This window comes from Capra hircus, chromosome 20 (assembly GCF_001704415.2).
Source record: "Capra hircus breed San Clemente chromosome 20, ASM170441v1, whole genome shotgun sequence".
NCBI classification, from domain to species: Eukaryota; Metazoa; Chordata; class Mammalia; order Artiodactyla; family Bovidae; genus Capra; species Capra hircus.
Genome location: NC_030827.1, coordinates 14295219 through 14315941, shown reverse-complemented (window position 1 = coordinate 14315941; position 20723 = coordinate 14295219). Strand labels below are relative to the sequence as shown.

Below are 20723 nucleotides of genomic sequence, written 5' to 3'. Positions count from 1 at the left end.
ATGTGAGCACTCTTAGCATTTGTGTAAATGGCTCCACATAACACATTCCATCTTGCTTTTTGTTTTTTTAAAGAAGTATCTTCCCTGTAAGACTATGAACTTACAAGAGTATTTGAATTTCCATAATAAATGGCAGAGGCTGGCCACAGCAAGCATTCAATAAGTAGCTTCTCATGGAATGAACAGATAGTTTCAGACATTTTAATATACTCAAATTATGCTATTGGGAAGCTAAGGAGAACACAAAACAAGTTACAACAGCTATATTATTTCTACTTTAATTCTAATTTTATCCTGTCTTAAATGAGTCAACAGCTTTAAGGAGTAACAATTCTAAAATTGGTCATACTTTGCAGGATTAATAATTTCCTAAAAGTTTCCTCCTTTACTGAGAAAGCTAAAAATATTGTCCTAACTGCATACTTCAGATTATGGTGATCAAAAGGTGATTTGGCCAGACAGAAATAACTATGAAGTATTTTTCCAAATAATCCAAGAAATATCAGATTAAATCTATCCATTTTAAGAGAATCTTTTTAAGGCAGAAATAAGTACAGTTGCAAAAGATATTCCACTCACTATAAAAACAGCCTTACATCTCCAGCTGCAAAGTTCATGTATGATAATTATCCACCTTAGAGAACTGTTTGGAGAAATTACTAAAATGGCCTAAAATAAAGTTATAAATATAACTTCAACATACATTATTGTGGGCATGTCAAAAAGCCAGGTCTTTCAACAATTATTAAGCCTTAATCCTTTGACAGTCATGCCAGAAGTCTCTGTACTTCATAATCAGAAGCTCTGTTTTCATGTTAAAATTCTTGATTTTAAGAGTAAATTACAAACAGCATATAAATGCAGTTGAAAATGATATACCCCAGGGCTCTTCCAAATCTTTGTTCAAATCCTGGTTCTTCTACATCCTACTTTTGTAATGTGGGTAAGTCACTCTCTGTGTGTGTTAGTTTCCTCATCAGTAATACCAACTCTCAAAAGGTTGATATCATGATTATATAATACATATAGATATTTATATACATGAGATATATATAATGGATAATAAATATAAAGGGCCTAACATAATACCCAACATACTTTACTATGATAGTTATATCCTCTCTTCTACCTTAATATTTTATCTTGCAACTCTGAAAAACAGACACCCAAACCCAAATGAACTGACTGATTGCCAATAATTTACAATAGATGAAGATTTGTTTGCTGCAAGGCTTAAAGAAATCTTTAAATTTCATATCATTTAAGGTAAACAGTTTTGCTATGAAAAGTACTTCTGTTTGTCATAGATTTTTGAGCCCTTCTCAAGAGAAGGAAAGCTAGATTTATAGACTATCCCTTACCAAAGGGAAAAAAGGAGATGGCATTACAGCCAGAGATTCTGCAAATTAAAATTGTAATTTTTAATTAATGTAGGGTAAAGCTATACTTCTTTGCAACAGTAAACTATATAGTAAGTATACTGTATCGAGCCACTAGGGAGGTTCTTAGTAGCTCAGATGGTAAAGAGTCTGCCTGCAATGCAGAAGACCCGGGTTTGATCCCTGGGTTGGGAAGATCCCCTAGAGAAGGAAATGGCACCCCACTCTGGTATCCTTGCCTAGATAATTCCATGGACAGAGGAGCCTGGAGGGCTACAGTCCATGAGGTCACAGAGTCGGACATGACTGAGTGACTAACACACTTTTCATACTGCTCAGATAGAAGAAATGGGCCACTTGCAAAGATGCAAGTTTTCTGTATCTTGTCATGCAAGATGCTTGCTCTTCCTAAAATGAAAGTCCTCATGGAAATATTGAAAAATAAGATTAAAAAATGTCCCTCAAACTAGATAGATTTTATCAAAAGGTACAATCTCTTTTTAATAGATTAATTACCATTTCATTTTCATTTGATAAATATTAACAAATTATAGTCAGCATAGCTCTTTATCTTTTTGCTTTTTTAAGTAGAGTCCTATAGCTGGGTTTCTGACATAATTAAAATTCATGGCTTCAGATATTTATATATGAGAAGGCAGTATGAACTTCCTGACTATGCCACAGTTGTCTCTGTACTCTCCAGTTTCTGTGATAGTGCCTTGCAAATAGTAGCATTCAGGAGATTTCAAATGGATGCTTGATTGAATAAACAAAGTACATTCATTTAAATACAATATAAGAAAATTCAGAATTTGGATGGGTATCTGCTGTTAATACAGAGACTTCCCCATATGTAACAGAAAATTTTCAGTCTGAAGACATTGTCCTCCTATATAAGCAGCTTTACAATAACATTCTTTTATTTTTCTTCAATGAGAAAATTAGTATTTGAAACCTAAGAAGTTCCAAACATATGATTTCATTATATCTGTAACAAGCATGGATTTTAACCTTTCCAATAGCACAAATCCACTGTTACAGCCAAAAAGAAACAGAAGTTTTTACTTTCAAGCTTGGTTCATTAGAAATCATCTCTATCTTTCTAGCACAAGTCAAACATAAAATGCTAGGTTGGACAGAACCTTAGAGATTATCTCCATTCCAGTCTTTCATTGTATAGATAAGTACACTTAGCTCCAGAAATGTTAAGTGACTTAAAAAGATCATATAGTTAGTGAAAGAGTCTGGAAAAAACAAACAACAACAACAACTTAGGTTTCCTGATTATATATCCAGTACATGTGTAGCTTTCACAAATGCTGTATGCAAACACACTACAACAGTGGTTTTACGGGGCTCTTTGAACCCTGTAAATCACTACAGTTGAATCACTAGAGATTAGAGTCCCCTTACCACCTGTACTGGAGGTACTGGGGAACTTACCTTCAGTACTGGAAATGGGCGTACTGTCACATTTGCTTTCACACTGCTGCATTGATGGAGGTCGACTAGTTTCTGGACAGTCACTTGATGCCTGGCCAGTGTAGGAAAGACACTGCACAGTCCGCATTTGCTGTCCAAGGCCACACTGAGCAGAACACTAAAGCAAAAGACAAGGAGAGACAAAATACTGTTCTCAACAATTTTCAGGAGATAAAATAGATACTATGTCATTTCAAATACTATATATATTAGCTTTTAAAGCTCATATGTAGTTAATCTTAGAGAGGTATGTGATTAAATCATTCTATTACAGCATTGGTTTAGAAACTCAAGGATCGTGTCATTACCCTAGAATATAGAAGTAATATAGTTTCCAGAAGACAACAGACAGAGATTTCTTGGGCTCTGATTCCAACGGTGCCAAGCAGTGCCAGTGAAGTTAAACAAGAGTATAATGAGAAAATACCTGTGAAGAAGTAAAATAGGCAGAGATTCTAGGGCTGGGACATCACTATTGCTCCCTATTTATTAAAGACTCGTGGGAAGACAACTCGGTGGTCTACTGGAGTGCTCTGAATCTGATTAAAATATTAGTTCAGTCTAACAGCAGTGACCATTGTGGGCCCTGGTGATGAGACCAATTTGAAAAAAAAAAAAAAAAGACATTAAATAAGTACCTTGAGTTTTGTAAAGTATGCAGATCTGAGACAAATCTGAGAAGAGGTCTGTAGGTAGCCAGTTAGCATGTCTCCCTTTCCTTCTTCATCTACCTGGGATTCAGTTACTTTAGAACTGAAATGCTCTCTGGGCCTGATCAGCTATCCTGGCTGAAGAGTGAAGCTGTGGTCTATTTTCAGGGGCTGCCACTCAGAATATGCAAAGGTAAGATTCGGGATCAAGGAGATGAGGAGCTACTTGTGGAAAGATGGGTGATGGTGATATTTACAAGGTAAATAGACCAAGGCCCTGCTGGATTAATTTGCAAAAACTCTCAAGGCACTTATAGGACTTGCCAGGATATTCACAGATACTTTTATTTTTAACTTTCTAAATACAGAATGATGAATAAATGCACCATAAAGATGTAATAAAGCATCTTTGAAAGGTATTTTCACTGATTAATTTCAATTTTAGGAAACTGAATTGAAAGTATACAGGAGAAGAAAAGGACTTGACAACATTTAAAAGAATAAGAACAGGGAAATTTGGTGAAATTATCAACATGAAGAAACTTCTACATGACCTTTATATAACAGTACATTGTAACAAAGAATATATAAGAAAGGAGATTCCTACCTAATTTAAATAAAAATCAAAAGAGTATGTCTGCACTGATTCTTTAATAGCAGAATATCAATTATAAATTGTGAAACTATCACATGTCTACAGATAAACACTTAACTGCATTCGATTCTTACTTAAGCTTGTGATGCATATTCCACTTGAGCACTTTGTAAATTAAACTAAATATCATTATATGAAAGAACATTATTAATTACTTGTTAAAAAAAGTGAAGTGAACTCGCTCATTCATGATCGACTCTTTGCGACCCTGTGGACTGTAGCCTGCCAGGCTTCTCTGTCCATGGGATTCTCCAGGCAAGAATACTGGAGTGGGTTGCCATTTCCTTCTCCAGGGGATCTTCCCAACCCAGAGATCAAACCTGGGTCTCCCGCATGGCAGGCAGATGCTTTATCCTCTGAGCCACCAGGGAACACAATTACTTGTTAGACAAATGCAAATGTTAATTATTTTATGGTCGTACGCTTTTATTTCCCCACAGGGCTGAGCATAGACCAAGAATATTTATTTGCCTTAACGGAGACTGAAAATCTTTGCCCACTCCCCAAAGAGGTCTGTAGATATAGCTACACTCTAGCGATAATGCATTTTGGCCACAGTTTTGGTAATTCTATGAAATGCCATTCCTACTAAGTAATGGCAGGCCCAGAGCACAGACAAAATCATGCTGGTGTAGTTATATGCCACTATGATTTACCTGGGCTCTCAGATATTAGAAAATAACTAGCTACAAGGTTAATTGTAAAACCACAGGAAAAGGGCATTGATTCACTAGAAACTTACTTTCTGGAGCATTATTTTTTAATATAACCTAAATGGGTTTCCTTTTCAACTTTCAAAAGAACAATATTTAATTTGCTGTCTATTCAAATAAATCAATTTGCTTTCAAAGGATTAAAAGGGGACCTTCAGCAAGATAACATAATTTAAAACTGAGAAAGAAAAAAATAGGAATTGGAAGATAAAATATAAATGAATCCAATCAATATAAAAATACAGGGACTTCCCTGGTAGTACAGTGGATAGGACTCTGCCTGCCAGTACAGAGGACATGGGTTCGATTCCTGGTGCAGGAAGATCCCACAAGCTGCAGAGCAACTAAGCTCATGTGCCACAACTACTGAGCCCAAGTGCTACAACTACCGAAGCCTTCATGCCTGGAGCCTATGCTGTGCAACAAGAGAAGCCACAGCAGTGAGAAGCCCTTGCACCAAAATGAAGAGTAGCAGCTGCTCACCCCAACTAAACAAAGGCTGCTCACAGCAATGAAAACCCAGCGCAGCCATTAAAAAAAAAAAAAAAGATAAAACCTAATTAAGATCCTGACATGTTTTCTGTGAGGTTAAGAGGATTCATTTCCTTAGTGTGAAAATTAAGAAAATGGTGTTAACGGATTTGTTCTTGAAATAGTTGAGAGTTGGCAACAGAAGCCAAAGTTCTGGTAGCTTGCTCAAATCTCTAGTCATCTAGATGATTTCTCTTTAAGTTAAAATCTTAGAATCCAAGAAGCAGGTGAACGTGGGAAGTGTGCAGGCGGGAGGAACACGGCTCGGTGTCTGCACGTGACTGCTGCCGCCTGCGCGCTTTTCACATTCCCATCTCATCCCTAGGTCTGTGTGTTGCTGCTCGTGTCGTGAGCCCCTGTAATGACCCAATCAGGAACCTCAAGTGTCTCACAGCGCTGCTTCAGCAGGGGCCCACAGTCCAACCACCTTACCTGGCCCCAGTCTCCTGCCACCCAGCGAGGAGGAGGGCAGCGGCCCAAACTGCAGCGGATGCGGACAGGGGGTTTGCTCTCCTCAGAACACTGTGTTGCTGGGAATGTTTTAGAAAGGTCACTGCTCTTGCACAGAACAATACGATGCTTGAATCCTGGACCACATTTGGGAGTGCACTGTAAATAAAACAAATACTAATGAATAACGATAGTCTAAAGATGGAGAAAAATTTGAGGAAAATCTTTCTCCAACTAAATGTGTATTTGAGTAAACAACATACACATGTACTAAATCTTAAGCAAAGTCTTAACAGATATGAAAATTCCTTAAGTTTTTAAATAGAAGAACTTCTATCTTTTGCCCTAAGGTCTTTAAGAGCTAAATCCAGAGTTTGCTTTTCTTGGCAGCTTATCTTTTATTGTTTGTAGGTTTATTCCTTTTGACTCTTCCCTATCCTTGGCCATATTCAGTTGTGGTAAGATGCTATGGATTTTTGGAATGTGGAATTCTTGGTTTCTTTTGAGAGTCCCCTGGACTGCAAGGAGATCCAACCAGTCCATCCTAAAGGAGATTAATCCTGAGTGTCCACCGGAAGGAATGATGTTGAACCGGATGCAAAGAACTGACTCACTGGAAAAGACCCTGATGCTGGGAAAGACTGAAGGTAGGAGAAGGGGACAACAGAGGATGAGATGGTTGGATGGCATCACCGACTCAATGGACATGGGTTTGGGTTGGTGATGGATAGGGAGGCCTGGTGTGCTGCAGTCCATGGGGTCACAAAGAGTCGGACACAACTGAGCAACTGAACTGAACTGAGGTGTAGTCTTCTCAAAAAAATTCTTATGGGTACTAGTAGGCGATGAGGAATTACCTTTGTGAAGCAAGCTAAGGTTTGATTCAGATGTGTACAGGTGGCCCTCAGTATCAGCAGGGAACAATTTCAGGACCCTGGAGGACACCAAAACCTGTTGATGATCAAGTTCCTTGTATAAAATGACACAGTATTTGCATATAACCTACACACATCCTCCTGTGAACTTTAGATCATCTTTAAATCACTTATGATACCTAATACAATATAAACACTATGCAAATAGGTGCCAGTGTGGCAAATTCACGTTTTACTTTTTGGAACTTTCTGGAATTTTTTTCCAAAATATTTTTGATCTTCAGTTGGTTGAATCTGTGGATATGGAACCTGGAGATATAGCAGGCTAAATGAACTCTTAGTATGCAATAGCCAAGAATACATGATCACAGGTAAAGATTTATTGCACAGAGAATCTCTGGATTCTTCCTTGTCCATCAGTTGAACATAATGAATTTGATGATTCTTTAGTTGGACCAGTAAGCTCTTCACACTGAGGAAAAGATCCTTCTTCCTGTCACAAAGTCTATTATTTACCTTTTTGAAGTTAATTGGAGTGCTTCAGGAGTTACCTACTCAACGTGGTGGCTGACTGAAGTCCTCCAGCTTTCTCCCCTGAACATCTGAGCCTTTCCTTAAAATCTGTACTTCTTAGTGAAGTGAGACCCTTACCCACAATATTTTGAAGCCCTGTTTCTACGTCTTTCATTCAAAAACTACTACCAAATTTCCTATAGGAACTACACTAGACTATAGTGTAGCGTAGACTGTAGGGGGAGGGGAGACCTAAGAATGAATAAGTCTGTATCTCAAGGAGCTCATGGTTTTAATGCAGGAGATAGACAAGTGAACATAATAAGTAACATTACAGAGAATGTAAGAATATATAAATTCTTGTGCTCCTAGTCATCATCTGCCTATTTTATGATTATGAATTCATATGTCCTCTCATTTCTATCAGACTATAAGCTTAAAATTATTTCATTTCTGCTTCATCTTCATATACATCCTCACCCCGTCCTCAGGATCCAACAGAGGACTTTGAGAATGCACTCAATAAAGATATTTGGAAATATCTTCAAAATATAAATATATTTGGAAAGATGATGGTTTTGATTTATTTTTAGGTAAATCAAGACCTACTAGCTGTGGGCTGGGAATGTCTTAAGGAACAATGTACGCTCCCCTAAGCGGCTTTGCCAGGGGCAATCTTGAACTGGTGACATGTCACAGAGAGCAAGAAAAATAATACAATCTTTTCATGTGTAAATCAAGGACCCACGAACACTCTTCATCACAATGAATGTAGTAACAGAGTGCATTTCCTCTAACTTAGAAAACATTTAATTAAGATACAGTTGAAGGAGAATAACATCCAGTTTTTTCCAATATGGTTCCAGAAAAGGCTTTAGTTAGGGATTTAGAGGTCAAGAGAGAAATTCCTGATCCCTGTTATTATGTTTTACAGCCAAGTCAACATCCTTCTTTTCAGCTGCAGCTTCATTCTACCCACATAATCAATCACTAGGTTCTATTAACTGAAGTCCTAAACCTCTCTCACATCTGTTGATTTCTCTCTGTCTCCACTGCCACTAACCCTCCTACCAACAAACATCATTTCTTGCATGTAATGTTGCAATGACTTTCTAACAGGTCTCCTGTTTCTTGCTCTTGTCTTACTTCAATCCACTCTCTAAAGTACATATCTGATTATGTTCTATTTTGATTTTTTTTAAAAATCCTACATAAACTCAAACTCTTTAAATATGCTTACTACAAACTGATAGGAAGGCTCTGCTTACCTTTCCATATTCACTTCAATAGGCATAAAGCTAATGCTGCTGCTGCTACTTCTATGACTGTGTGTGTGTGTGTGTGTGTGTGTGTGTGTGTATTCAGTTGTGTCAGACTCTTTGTAACCTCATGGACTGTAGCTTGCGAGGCTCTTCTGTCCATGGAAGTTTTCAGGCAATAATACTGGAGTGGGTTGCCATTTCCTACTCCAAGGGAATCTTCCTGACCCAGGGATCAAACCTGAGTCTCCTTCATCTCCTGCATTGGCAGGCAGTTTCTTTACCACTAAGCCACATGGGGAGACTTACTCCTATGACTACCGCTGCTATTAATAACTAATTATGATAGCAGCCGCCATTTAATAAATAATCTAGATATCAATGGCTTCCCTAGAAGCTCAGCTGGTAAAGAATTTGATTGCAATGCAGGAGACCCCAGTTCAATTCCTGGGTTGGGAAGATCTGCTGGAGAAGGGATAGGCATCAAGTGCTATGCTAAGTGCTGTAATTCACAAAGCTCTCACAAAAATCCTATGAGATGACAATTATGTTTAAAGGAAGAAACAACCTTAGGGTAAGTGGTTGGTACAAAGACATGCAGCGATTAAATGGCAGACCTAATGTTAACACCTACTGAGTGTTTCCTGGATGTCAGACCCTACATGATGAACTTTGTATATATTATCTCATTTAATCCTCACCACAACCATGTTACTTTATATTTCAAGAAACTAAGACATGTGACAGTATCTTGCAATCATGCATTCTGCAGAATGAATAGAACCCTGATTTGAGTCTCTTGAGCTTGCCCCCCTTGTGTTTGGTCCTCTTGACTTCACACAAGTTTCTTCTACCATTTATCAGTGTTAGAAGACACAGCTTTAGAGAATTTCTGTCACTCTCTTAATGTTTAATATTATTATTGTTAATGATAATCCTACTGCTTTATATTCCACTAGAGTTTCACAGTTCACAAAATATGTTCAATACATTATTCTCATATATATTTTTGAGCCTTTTACAGGAAGCTTAAACAACTTAATTGAGGTTAAACAGATAGCAAATGGTAGAACTGGAACTAAATTCTAAGGCTTCTGTTCTAATCCATACTTTAGCTCTTAGCATTCATAGAAACAAAGTCTCATGAATACATAAGTATTAATTATTATAAAAATAAATGAGGTAAAATACAAAAGGATAGAGAGTTACTTCAGACTTTAGGGATATGAGCAGAGACATATAGGATGCCTCAGGAATTCCAATTAGTATTTAGTATTCAGTTTAGTGTTCAGTAAATATTTTGAGGCTATGATTAATTTTCTATATTGGGAAAATTTATTGAAAAATGCACTCAAGCCTTTCTCTTTCTCTCTTCATATCTTAAAAGCATATGTATATATATTAAAGCCTCAGATAAAAGAATTCTATATGGGTATAATGAGTCACTCTGTTGTATAGCAGAGATCTGCACAAAACTGTTAATCAATGATATTTCAATTAAAAAGTAAAGTTAATTAAAGCCTGGGACATAAGTCTCTTGTTTATTCTAATATCTTTTTACAGTAACAAGAAGCTTCTGCTCTTATTTGAACACTGTAGTGATATCTAGCAGTGTTCCCTAAGAGCCTGTGCCAAAGTCCTGTTTACAATTAGGGGAAGCAGACAATGCAAAGACAGACGATTCATTCATTTGTGTTTGAGAAGTCCCCAGGGAACCAGAGACAAAACAAAACAAATGAGATCGATGACAATAGGGAGAAGAATAAAATGAGAAAGCAACACTGAAATTTATTAAGTGTTCTAAGCCCTCTGCATACCATAATCTAACTAATCTTCACAGAAACCTCACAAAGTGCTGTTTTCATACTCATTTTGTTAGTGGGAAGCTGAAGTATTGAGTAGTGCAGATAAATTCACATGGCAGTTCTGAAAAAGATAATGATCTGAAAGATAAGTAGAAATCCTCTGTGGGACAATGTGAAGTTATATGCAAAGCTTAACATACAACATCTTCTATTGAAACAAGAAATAATTTTAGAAAATTATAGCCCAAGCTCCACTAAGTAAGCCGTGGATATTCTATCCTATAGCACTGGAAATAAAGAGATAATCAATTGGATTCTCAAAACAGTGAATGACTGAGAACTACATTAAGATTCAATGAATACAATGGCCCCAAGCCCTGAAGACCTAGCCAAGAATATTACATGTCTATAGTCATCATCTCAACTCTTCTAGAGGGTGATTATAAAATTGTTTAAAAATTGCTTGTAAAAAATAATAAAGGCACAAGGATGTCACTTAGACTAGCTTCAATTTAAGTAGGGCTTCATCCTGCAAACTCTTCTGACCTTATGTCAGCGATGCTCAAGCAGAGACATCCCTCAGCTTGTTTTTATTGTTACTTTGTCCCTCTTCTTAATTTAAGCTACATTTCATCTTCGCCTCTCTAGCCTTCTGATGAATAAAGATGTTTATCTGTCTGACAGCCTCAGTTTTATTTAGTTACCCCCCAAAATAAGAAATCCTAGAAAATCAAGAGTAACCATGATTATGCATATGATTAGTAGGCAGTAAATTAATCATGAATGATTCAGAGCATTTTTTAGAGACAATATTAGTCTGCACTCATGTAAAGGGCGTATTTTTGTACATTTTTTGAGTATGCAGTAAAATTCATTAGAAATAATTAGAAACTGAATACTTAGTTCAGTAATAAAGTCATTTTTTAGACTAAAGTCCAGTTATAAATATCAAAATCCATTCAATTCATTCTTATAATAGCTGGGCGGAAGGTAATTCAGTGGAGAATGATTCTTTAGTAAACTTATTTCTATTTCTCCTTATTGCAGATAAATATCTATCTTTCCTCTTTTATTCATATAATCAGAATCTTACAATTATTTAAAATCTGATCAGACCATTTATTGTTTTGTTCTCATCTCAGTTGGATATAGATGGTGATTTTTACGAGAGATACATTTGTACTTCAGTTTAACATTTTACGATTAAGAAGCAAAAACACATTTTGCAGAAAAAATTTTGCAACCACACCAGGGAAAATAATCTGGCTCTCACTTATAAAGGATAGAAACATTAACATTTTGGGGTTAGACTGAATTCTCTCTTGATAAGTGGGTTTAATTTACTTAGTTATGGTACCAGAGTAGAACCTAGGAGTAAACACGGTGATAGTACAAGTATCTACTAAAACAAAGAATGACTTGGAGGTAGATTTTCCCCCACCCCCATCCTTCTTAAGTAATGCTACCTAAATGTAAACCCCATAAAGTCAATTGAGTATGATGCTAGTCATCTACTTGTTGAAGAATAAGTACAAGAAACAGACCTTTTTCAATGGGTACTCTGTGGGAGTCAAAAGAAACCATTCTTATACATCAAAAGAATGGCTAAGGATTGCTGGAGTCCATCCACAGTACACAGCAATGCTTTCAGAGTAACATGCCAAGAGAGGGCAAAAACAGAAAGCCATTTAAGTTCAACATAGCATGGGTGATCCCAGGAGTGAGGCTAGATTGTAGGAAATGGGAAAGCCATGGCTTCATTAGTTCCACAAAAGACTGCAGAAAAGTCATTTTCCACGAAAGTAATTTGGCTGAATTTTTTTTTTTTTTTTTGCATAAGCATGGGGTGAGATTCACTGATGGGGAAAATGGTTCCTGGCTTTGCAACAATGGAAATTTTATGTGAGAGCAGCCGGCAAAGAAAAGAAAAAGGTCAGAGGGTACATTCCTCTTACTGCAACATGTTTTCACCAGTTGAACCTCACCCTTGTGATTAGCAGAGCTCAGACAGCTGATAGTTGGAAGTGGGAAGGGGGCAGAAAAAGGAGGAAAGTTTTCATGGGTGTGTCAGAAAGATATTGTGTGAAATTATCTTTGCAAAAGTAAAGTGAAAGAGACTGACCACTGCCTGCTTTTCTGCTGGGACCCCCTTTTTTCATTAGTGGGAGATGTTACATTCCTCTGGGAAGATCAGGCTCCTTGTTCTCACTTTGTTCTCCATAGCTACTCAAACATTTTTTCACTTAGTGTTATTTCCTTCTACTTATTTTTAATTCATCTAGAGAGGAGGTAGGTTTTGTGGTAAAGGGAAGTGGAAGAGTGAGAGTATACCCTCTCCTTTGGAAAATACACAGGAGAGACTGAATGGGGCAAAAATCATCTCTTCTCCAGAACAAAAAGATCAACATGATGGTATTGATGATGTTCAACTAGAATCTTTGAGATGGTAATGGCAGGATTTCCTGACTCATGCTTACCCCAGAATAGTTTTCCTGCATTGCCTGTAGAGAGACAATAGCCCACTAAATTTTTTTGGTGGGAGTGAGGGTGGGGTGGGGGGGGTGGGGGGGTAAGGTGGGGGTGAGGGGGGCCAGTGATAGTCCCAACCTGTGTACTCCATGCCCTTGGCTCTACTTCTCTACCCTAAGCTTTGACTCAGCTATCTTAAAGAGATAGCAGACATGTGATTAGAAGTCCCCTTCACTTACATATATTTCTTCAGGCAGCTTCCAGGAGTGCCTAACAGCCTCATACAACCATTTGAGCAAGTCACTTATAAGACTGGAGAGATGAGAATTGAAATGCTAAGAGTAGGGTAATCACAACCTACATGAGGTTGAATTAGGAAGAAAATCTTAAAATGGTATTTGAAATGGAAATATACAGTAGTTTACACAATGGATATTTTAAGGTGATAATATTTGGTGTTTTATGTTAAAATAAAAATATAATGACACAGAAAAATGTAGGTCCTGAGACCAATGTGAAGTGAGTCTGCACATGAGAAGGTTTTGCTGTTTTAGTGATTGGCAGAAGTTTTTTTCTAGTTTTTGTTTTTGAACTTGTCTGTTTTCCTCTACTTTTTGCAGAAGAATGATGTGGTATGAAGTTCTGTATTCAAGCCTGCTTTAACCTATCACTACTTTTTCAATCTTATCTTCCATTTATTCTTTAAAACAAATCCTTTCCTCCCACCCTACTTTCACCACATATTCTTTGTGTTTTTGTTCAGTTGTTTCTCTTATCAGGAATACTTCTCCAGTTTCTCAGTTCTCTTCCCTACTTCAGATTTTACACTCCTACAATATTCAGTTCAACTCTCATCAACTGAAAAGCCTTCTGATTATATTCCAGGCTATTCTGACCTTCGTAGCTCTGAATTTCTGTATCACTTATACAATCCATCATTGTGTTAAACACAGTCTTATGTTATTCTCTAGTTGTTTCATAGATATTCCTTATTTTCCCAAGTTTATGAGATTCTTTTGAATTCTCCGTAGTCCCTATCCCAATAAGGTTAGAAAGCACCCAATTATACTTATTGAGTTGGCTTAAAACCCTTCAAACATTGCAGCCAATCATCAGGTCTCCCATTATGATTTTCCAGTAACAATGTTGCCATCATTATCAACAACTATTTATGAATTTCTTCAAGGATTTTGGGCACTGACTTGCAAGTAAAACAACTACTAACATGTACAATTCTATAAAATGTCTCTTCTTTATCAATGGATTTTATCTTCCAAACGAATTTAGGAGTTAATCCACTCACTGTAGGTAACAGAAGAGTTTATACCTTTTCCATAACCACTGAGTGAATAATACCAGGAATATCTCTACATTTGATTGAAACACAAATAAAAGTTAGGTAGGCAGAATATAATTACTGAAGAAGGACTATGGCCTCGGGAAACTTGGGAGAACATTCCCAACTTCTCCCAAAGATTCCACAGATAACCACAACTGGTCAGAATCTCCATTTCCATGTACCATCTTAAATACAGTCTCTCTTTCAACCCCAGCCCTCTAGCAAAATAAGGCTACTCAAGTAGTAAGATTCACAGGGAGAAAAGTTACATCCATAGGTTCCTAAAGAACAGTGTTTAATTATTTTTATTTTTTCCACAAACTTATGAGGTCTACAGGAAATACCTAAAGCAAGTACCACAATGTTTCCAGCAGGAAATGCATCCTGTTTTGCTATCTTAGAAAAATGATCTTTAGTTATATAGCCAGATACTCATCCTTTCTAACACTAAACAACATTTGAGAAAGATTCAGTTCCTCTTTAGGAAAAGTAGAGAATGGTACAATATGTATATGTGTATGTCTCATGCAGAATGAAGAGTCAATTAACTCTGCCTCTTACCTCATTTTTCATAAGACCATTTCTCTGAGGGTTTGGGATTATATTTGACTTTTTACATGTATGCCAGAAAAACATTATCTTAGCCAGATCTTCCTCACTAATCATGTAAGTGGAGGTAATGATAAAATCTCAATTTGACTTTTTGATATGTTATAACCCTCAAATCCATATTTTTTCCACAGAAGCAATTAAAACATATATAGATATATAATATGTGATAATCAATTAACAAATTCATATGTAAGAGTTAATACAGTTAGGCTTGAACATTACTTTGAAAAAAAAGATAAACATATCACTTATTTTGAGCCTATAAATACTGTTCAATAATAGCAAAGAAAAAGGAAAAAAAAAGAGAAAAATATACATAAGGTATATATATGTATATATACCTTAACTCACTATAATAGTCTCTCAAATTCACTTCAGGCTTGTTTTTAATCAAATTGATTACTAGTTTCTCATTGAGTTTCCTGACCCCCAAAACTTTTAGTTCCTGGCAAGCAGCAAAAAAAGTATAACATGGCCAAATTCACTGTTATGCAGTCCTTACTTGTTAAGTTCTAAGACGCTCACACGCTCAGGTGTCCTTAATATTAAATGCTTTGGTATTGATAGTTAAGACATCTCAAAACATACAGCCTCAGATTTCCTTACTTCTGACCAGTCCAAAGCCACCCACTGAGGGGGACATGACTGGTTGTTGCAGGGCTCTTTTTCAATAGGCCGGTGTGTTAAACAACCACTGTAGTCCAGTGTCTCCTCCTCAGAAGGTCCAATCTTCCTGATGCAGAGTACTGCCCTTGTGCGCATCCCACCATCACAAGTCTTGCTACATTCCAACCAGTCCCCAATGAACCACCTGCAGCAAGAAGTGAAAGAAACACAGAAAAGCATTCCCTCAGTGCAGCCAGAGATTTCAGCAGAGTGAAGGCACTATATCAGTGGACTACTTCCTCTTCCCAGAAGAGCTAACATTTCAGTGTTTGTTGACGTGACAAATGACAAACAGAAAAACTGTTTCCATATACATAAGGAAAAGATAAACCACTGTTAGCTGCTTTCCAGAGTATAGTGCATGGGCTTTGCAACAGGCAAACAGGTTCAAACAAGCAATGCATTATGTGTTTTTAAACTTTTTCTCCATTTTTAAAATTAATTTCTAAAATGAGGATAACAATACCAATCATGAGATTTTCATGAGAATTAAGCAAGGTAACATATGAAGCTCCAAGACACATGCTGGTAAATGTTAAAAACTGGCTCCTCATGGGAGGGAGAGAGTCCTGATCCATCGCATTAGCCAGTTTTGTGATATAGATACTTCATTATGGCCAAATTCAAGCTATCACCCTGAACATAACTAAGATAAGATATGCTAGTCACAGGGTCTCAGGAGCGTCTACCAACATCTGACACACAACAAACAAGACACAGAAGCCATTTTTATTATTATATTGAGAGAGGTTCTCCCTCAATTGAGTGTTTGGTGATAAAACCACCCTGCAGGAGCAAGGAATTTGTTTCCTGATTCCCAGAAATGTGCATCACGCTCTGCATAAGACACAAGTCTTTACTGTCCTTCTAGGGGCAGAGATGGCCCAGGTGTCCATTCAAAAGACATGGGAGTGCTGAAGACTCTGCAGTAGGAGTAGAGTCCTGAGCCAGGTCTGTGAAAACATGGAGATCCCTTGCTTTGACCTCCTTTACTCCTAAAAACAGCTTCTACAGAGCTAATGTGGAAAGAAACAGAAATGTCTCAATAAAAGGACATATCTTATATTTGTAGGTATACCATGCCTAAAGTCATCAATGAACTTCCATATACGCAATTTCAGGTGTCTGTTTGTGTCTGTGTCATATTTCTGCATGACTCACTCTTTGGGCACATTAATTGGTCCAAGGGTACTAACCACAATCCCAACCAAACCAAGAAGAATTCAGCTTTAGAATTTTTACATCTAAACATAAGCAAAAGGAATACTTTCCTTTCTGGTCACAAGGGTATATAAAGATATAAGAGCTGATGATGGCCATGTCCCTGTTAAGTGGAATTAACTGATCTGAAAGAATGCAGAGGAGGAGCTAGAGTCTTCAAAGTATTTGAGTGCTTGATTCCAGCCATTCCTAGGTCCACTTTTATATTTCCCTCGGCTTTGTTAATATAAACCAATAAATTCTCTTCAGTGTGGAAGCTAGCCGAAGTTGAAGTTGTGCTAGTATTACCAGAGTCCTGACTGATACACTATTGTATTTAATGCCATGAATATATGCTGAATGCCTACTATGCTCAAGGCACTGCGCTTTGTTTCACAGAAGAAAGTAAGACATTGTGTTAGGAAAACTGTTTTCCAAAATCATGATAAGTGCAATGATGGAGCTAGAACTAGATCCCGCATCTACTGTTATCCGCTGAATTTCACTTTCAACAACGCAACATTTCTAACAAATAGTAGAATCTAAACCACAAATATGAGGTCAAAAGACATTTTCTTCAATCCATGCTTATAAATCATGCATACATGCTAAATGGAGACGCTCATGCTCTTGGGTAGGAGACTAACCAGAAAGAAGAGTATAAAAGTTAAGAACAAATGTCAGCTCTTTCCGTGAGCTTAATTCAGTTGTGCCAGTTTTGTATGTGGAAGATAATACCTTAGTGAAGTCAGAGTACTAGTGCCCTAAATTTGAGCCTGCTGCTGCTGCTAAGTCACTTCAGTCGTGTCCGACTCAGCCAAATAAGCCCCGATGGCCTTTTTCATTATTATTTTTATTATCTTTACTGACAGAGGGAAACCAGCATTTCGAAATATAATTAACCAGTTTCCCAAACTTAAAATATATTTTGTAAAAAATTTATAATTTTTCAATCTAAAATTTACTTAAAGAGTGACAATTTAATCTGGAATTTTAGAAAACTGACATCAACATCTTTTTTCTAAGTCATTTTCCAGAAGAGATTTAAAGTGATTTTCATATTCTTTCCATTTTGTTTTCCACAGATTAATAGGATCCTAAGTTGTTAGTACCATTTTTGGTAAAGAGGAAAATGTGTACTGAGAATAATAACTTGCATGCCAGCCATAGTGCAACTCTGATTCAATTCGAAACAATGATTTCATCACCAAGATTAGGGGATAAAACAGTAATGTGTATAACTCAGCCACAAAAAGTTCAGTCATACCACCTCCAGCCATGATCTCATTAGGTCTCATAATGTAAGAGGGATGGAGACCTTCAAATTAAACACAGGTGCCCAGAGTAACAGCAATGATTCAGGAGGTGTTGCTGTTATTTTTGCTCACAAGGCCAGGGCCACCTCTGCCTTTTTATTCTTCATCCTCTCTTATTGCCAACCATCTCTTAGCCTAGGTGTATCACTCTAGCATTTAACTCGAAATGTATGAAAGTAAAAACATTATCTACCCTCCTAATTTCCCTTCTGACTTTAACTTTGATTTCAGGCTTCACACTCAGTCCCTCCCTGTTGTATCTTTATTGCTCAGCAAATCATCCCTTCCCATGTCTCTCTAAAGGATTAAATCACCATCCAGATATTTAAGCAGTTTTGCAATTTTACCACTGTATCTACTAGTCCCAGTTTCACCACTCTTCTGTCCAGTTTAAGACAGACTGCTTCCTCATCATTTTCCATGTATTTGACCCTCTGACGACATTCTCCTATTTCTCTTTTTTCATTCTCTAGATTCAGTGGTAAAATACGAGCATGAAAATTCTCAGATTATCAGCTGCTGAATCATTATAATCTGTATAATACTGGGGCTATTCCTTTTTGAGCTGAAGAACCTATAATAAAATTGTCTTCATTCTCACCAGGATGAAGAAGCTGTACAGTTAGTAGGATTCATTTTTGAGTGTCTGAAATAAGAGTGGCTTGAGATAGCCTGTGTAATCCAATCTACAGTATCTGTACATTAAGAGGACAAACAATAATACTGGAGGAAGGGAGTGAGATGATGGGAGTTGACTTCTAGGATCCCTCCCAGGTCTGATATTTTGGAGTTTTATACAGGAATTTGATGATCTTTTCCTCAACTTAGAGTATGGTTGTACATGGGAGTGATGTGCAATGACTCAAAATAAAAAGATACTATTAAGAAAACCTTGCCCCTGGGTAAAAATCTCTCTCCACTGTGACTCCTTTTGCTTATAACTCTTATCATACTTAACATATTTTGCCTTGTACTACAGTTATTTTTATAGGGCTTCCCTGGTGGCTCGATAAGGAATCTGCCTGCAATGCTAAAGACCTGGGTTTGATTACTGGGTTGGGAAGGTCCCCCGGAGGAAGGCATGGCAACCCATGCCAGTATTCCTGCCTGGAAAATCCCCATGGACAGGGGAGCCTGGCAGGCTACAGTACATGGGGTTGTAAAGAGTCAGACAGGACTAAGCACAGTACAGCACCATGTACTGTATTCTATTGCTTTCACCTCTCTGATTTTCACCAATTTAAAAATGAAAGTTAAATACAGGAATTATATTCAGTATTTAAAGATTCTTCACATGAGGTCATATACAGAAATCTTTTTGCTATTAAAAGACAGCATGGTAAAAACTGAATGCTTGGCCTTTCTCTGGATTCTAACTCAGCATTACTTCCTTTTCCTATGGTGAGGCACCAACTTCCTATCAGTCATGCTCTTTAACATCAACTCCTCCCTTTTCCTTTTCCTAATGATTTCTGCCTGTGTCACGAATCCCACTATTTTCATTCAAGGCCTTTAGAATTATTGTTTTTTTTTCTCTCTCCCTAGTCACCTGACCACCTTGACTGTTATTCTCATTCTCATAAGGGTTGCTCCTCTGACCACATTACTTTTTCCCAGCAAGACTTCCTTTGGCTTTTTAAAGTCTCTCAAATAAACACGATTATCAGTATTTCTTTATCAATGCCTTTTTTGTCTATTCTTCCTAGTCCCTGTCATTTTCTTTACGTAATATAAGGACAAGTCTTATTGCCCTCTTTTTTTTTCCAGTCTCTACTTATAAAGTCTCCAATATGACTAAAGGAGATTTAAAATATTTCATTATTTGAAAAGATAGTTTCTGATTAAAAAGTACCATCTAGGATTATAAATTAATGGTATCGGGAAAACAGTAATATCTGAAAATAAATATAGGTCCTTTCCTCAAAGCAGGCAAATATATTTCGGATAGACTAGAGTTTACATAAAAAAAAAAAAGACTTTGAAAGCATAAGCATAAACTGGGTAAGGCCTTCTTAACATTATACCAATGAAACAAATAAAAGTTAGATAGTTTTCCTATATAGTATTTAAAAAAAAGCTTTTATAAGTAAAACTAGATCATAACAAACTATAAAAAAATATTTCCAAAGGAGTTAAAAATCTTAATTTATTAAGACTTCATACAAAACAATAACATAATGATAAGCACTTTGATAGAAAAATGGCACAGGCCATGAAGAGAAAAAAACAAAAAAGAAATGACCACTGAACATAATTTTTAAATGTTTAGCTGCATCAGCAATTCTAGAAGTACAAAAAATAAAACAGCAATTAGATATCAAGGGTTTTTTCCCCCCTTTAAATAGTTAAAGATTGTTTTAAAAATAATATTACCAACTGTTGTTCAGGTTAGGGAAACAACAGTCTTATGTACATACTATCAGTGAGAATACACTTTTATACATTCTTTCTAGAGAGTAATCTGACAATGTGTCCCAGAGGGTTAAACAAAATTCCATTTACACTAGAAATTTTAGAGGCAAAAATGATCAATGCTGTGGAATAGAAAGGGATCAAAAGCTAGGGCCCAGAGAAAATTGTTCTATAGTGGAAAGTCAATTCAAATAAACATGACCTATCTACTAAATGTTGTAGATGGTGTTTAATGTTCAGAACAACATAATGTTCAATATGCTGAGAACTGACTACAAGACATCATAAATAACTGTTGTTTAGTTGCTAAGTTGTGTCCGACCCTTTTGCAACCCCATGGACTGTATGTAGCCTGCCAGAGTCCTCTGTCCATAGGATTTCTCAGGCAAGAATAGTA

At 36.8% G+C, this 20723-nt stretch overlaps 1 protein-coding gene across 1 annotated transcript in view; it reads right to left on the bottom strand.

Annotated features, from left to right (window-relative positions):
* Positions 1-20723, bottom strand: part of ADAMTS6 (ADAM metallopeptidase with thrombospondin type 1 motif 6) — a 284847-nt gene that overhangs the window by 13809 nt on the left and 250315 nt on the right. Inside the window, exons 22-24 of the mRNA XM_005694638.3 lie at positions 15339-15543; positions 5843-6019; positions 2823-2979 (exon numbers count right to left, since the gene is read on the bottom strand). Coding sequence (XP_005694695.1) covers positions 2823-2979; positions 5843-6019; positions 15339-15543 — 539 coding nt within the window. The remainder of the gene's footprint in view (positions 1-2822; positions 2980-5842; positions 6020-15338; positions 15544-20723) is intronic.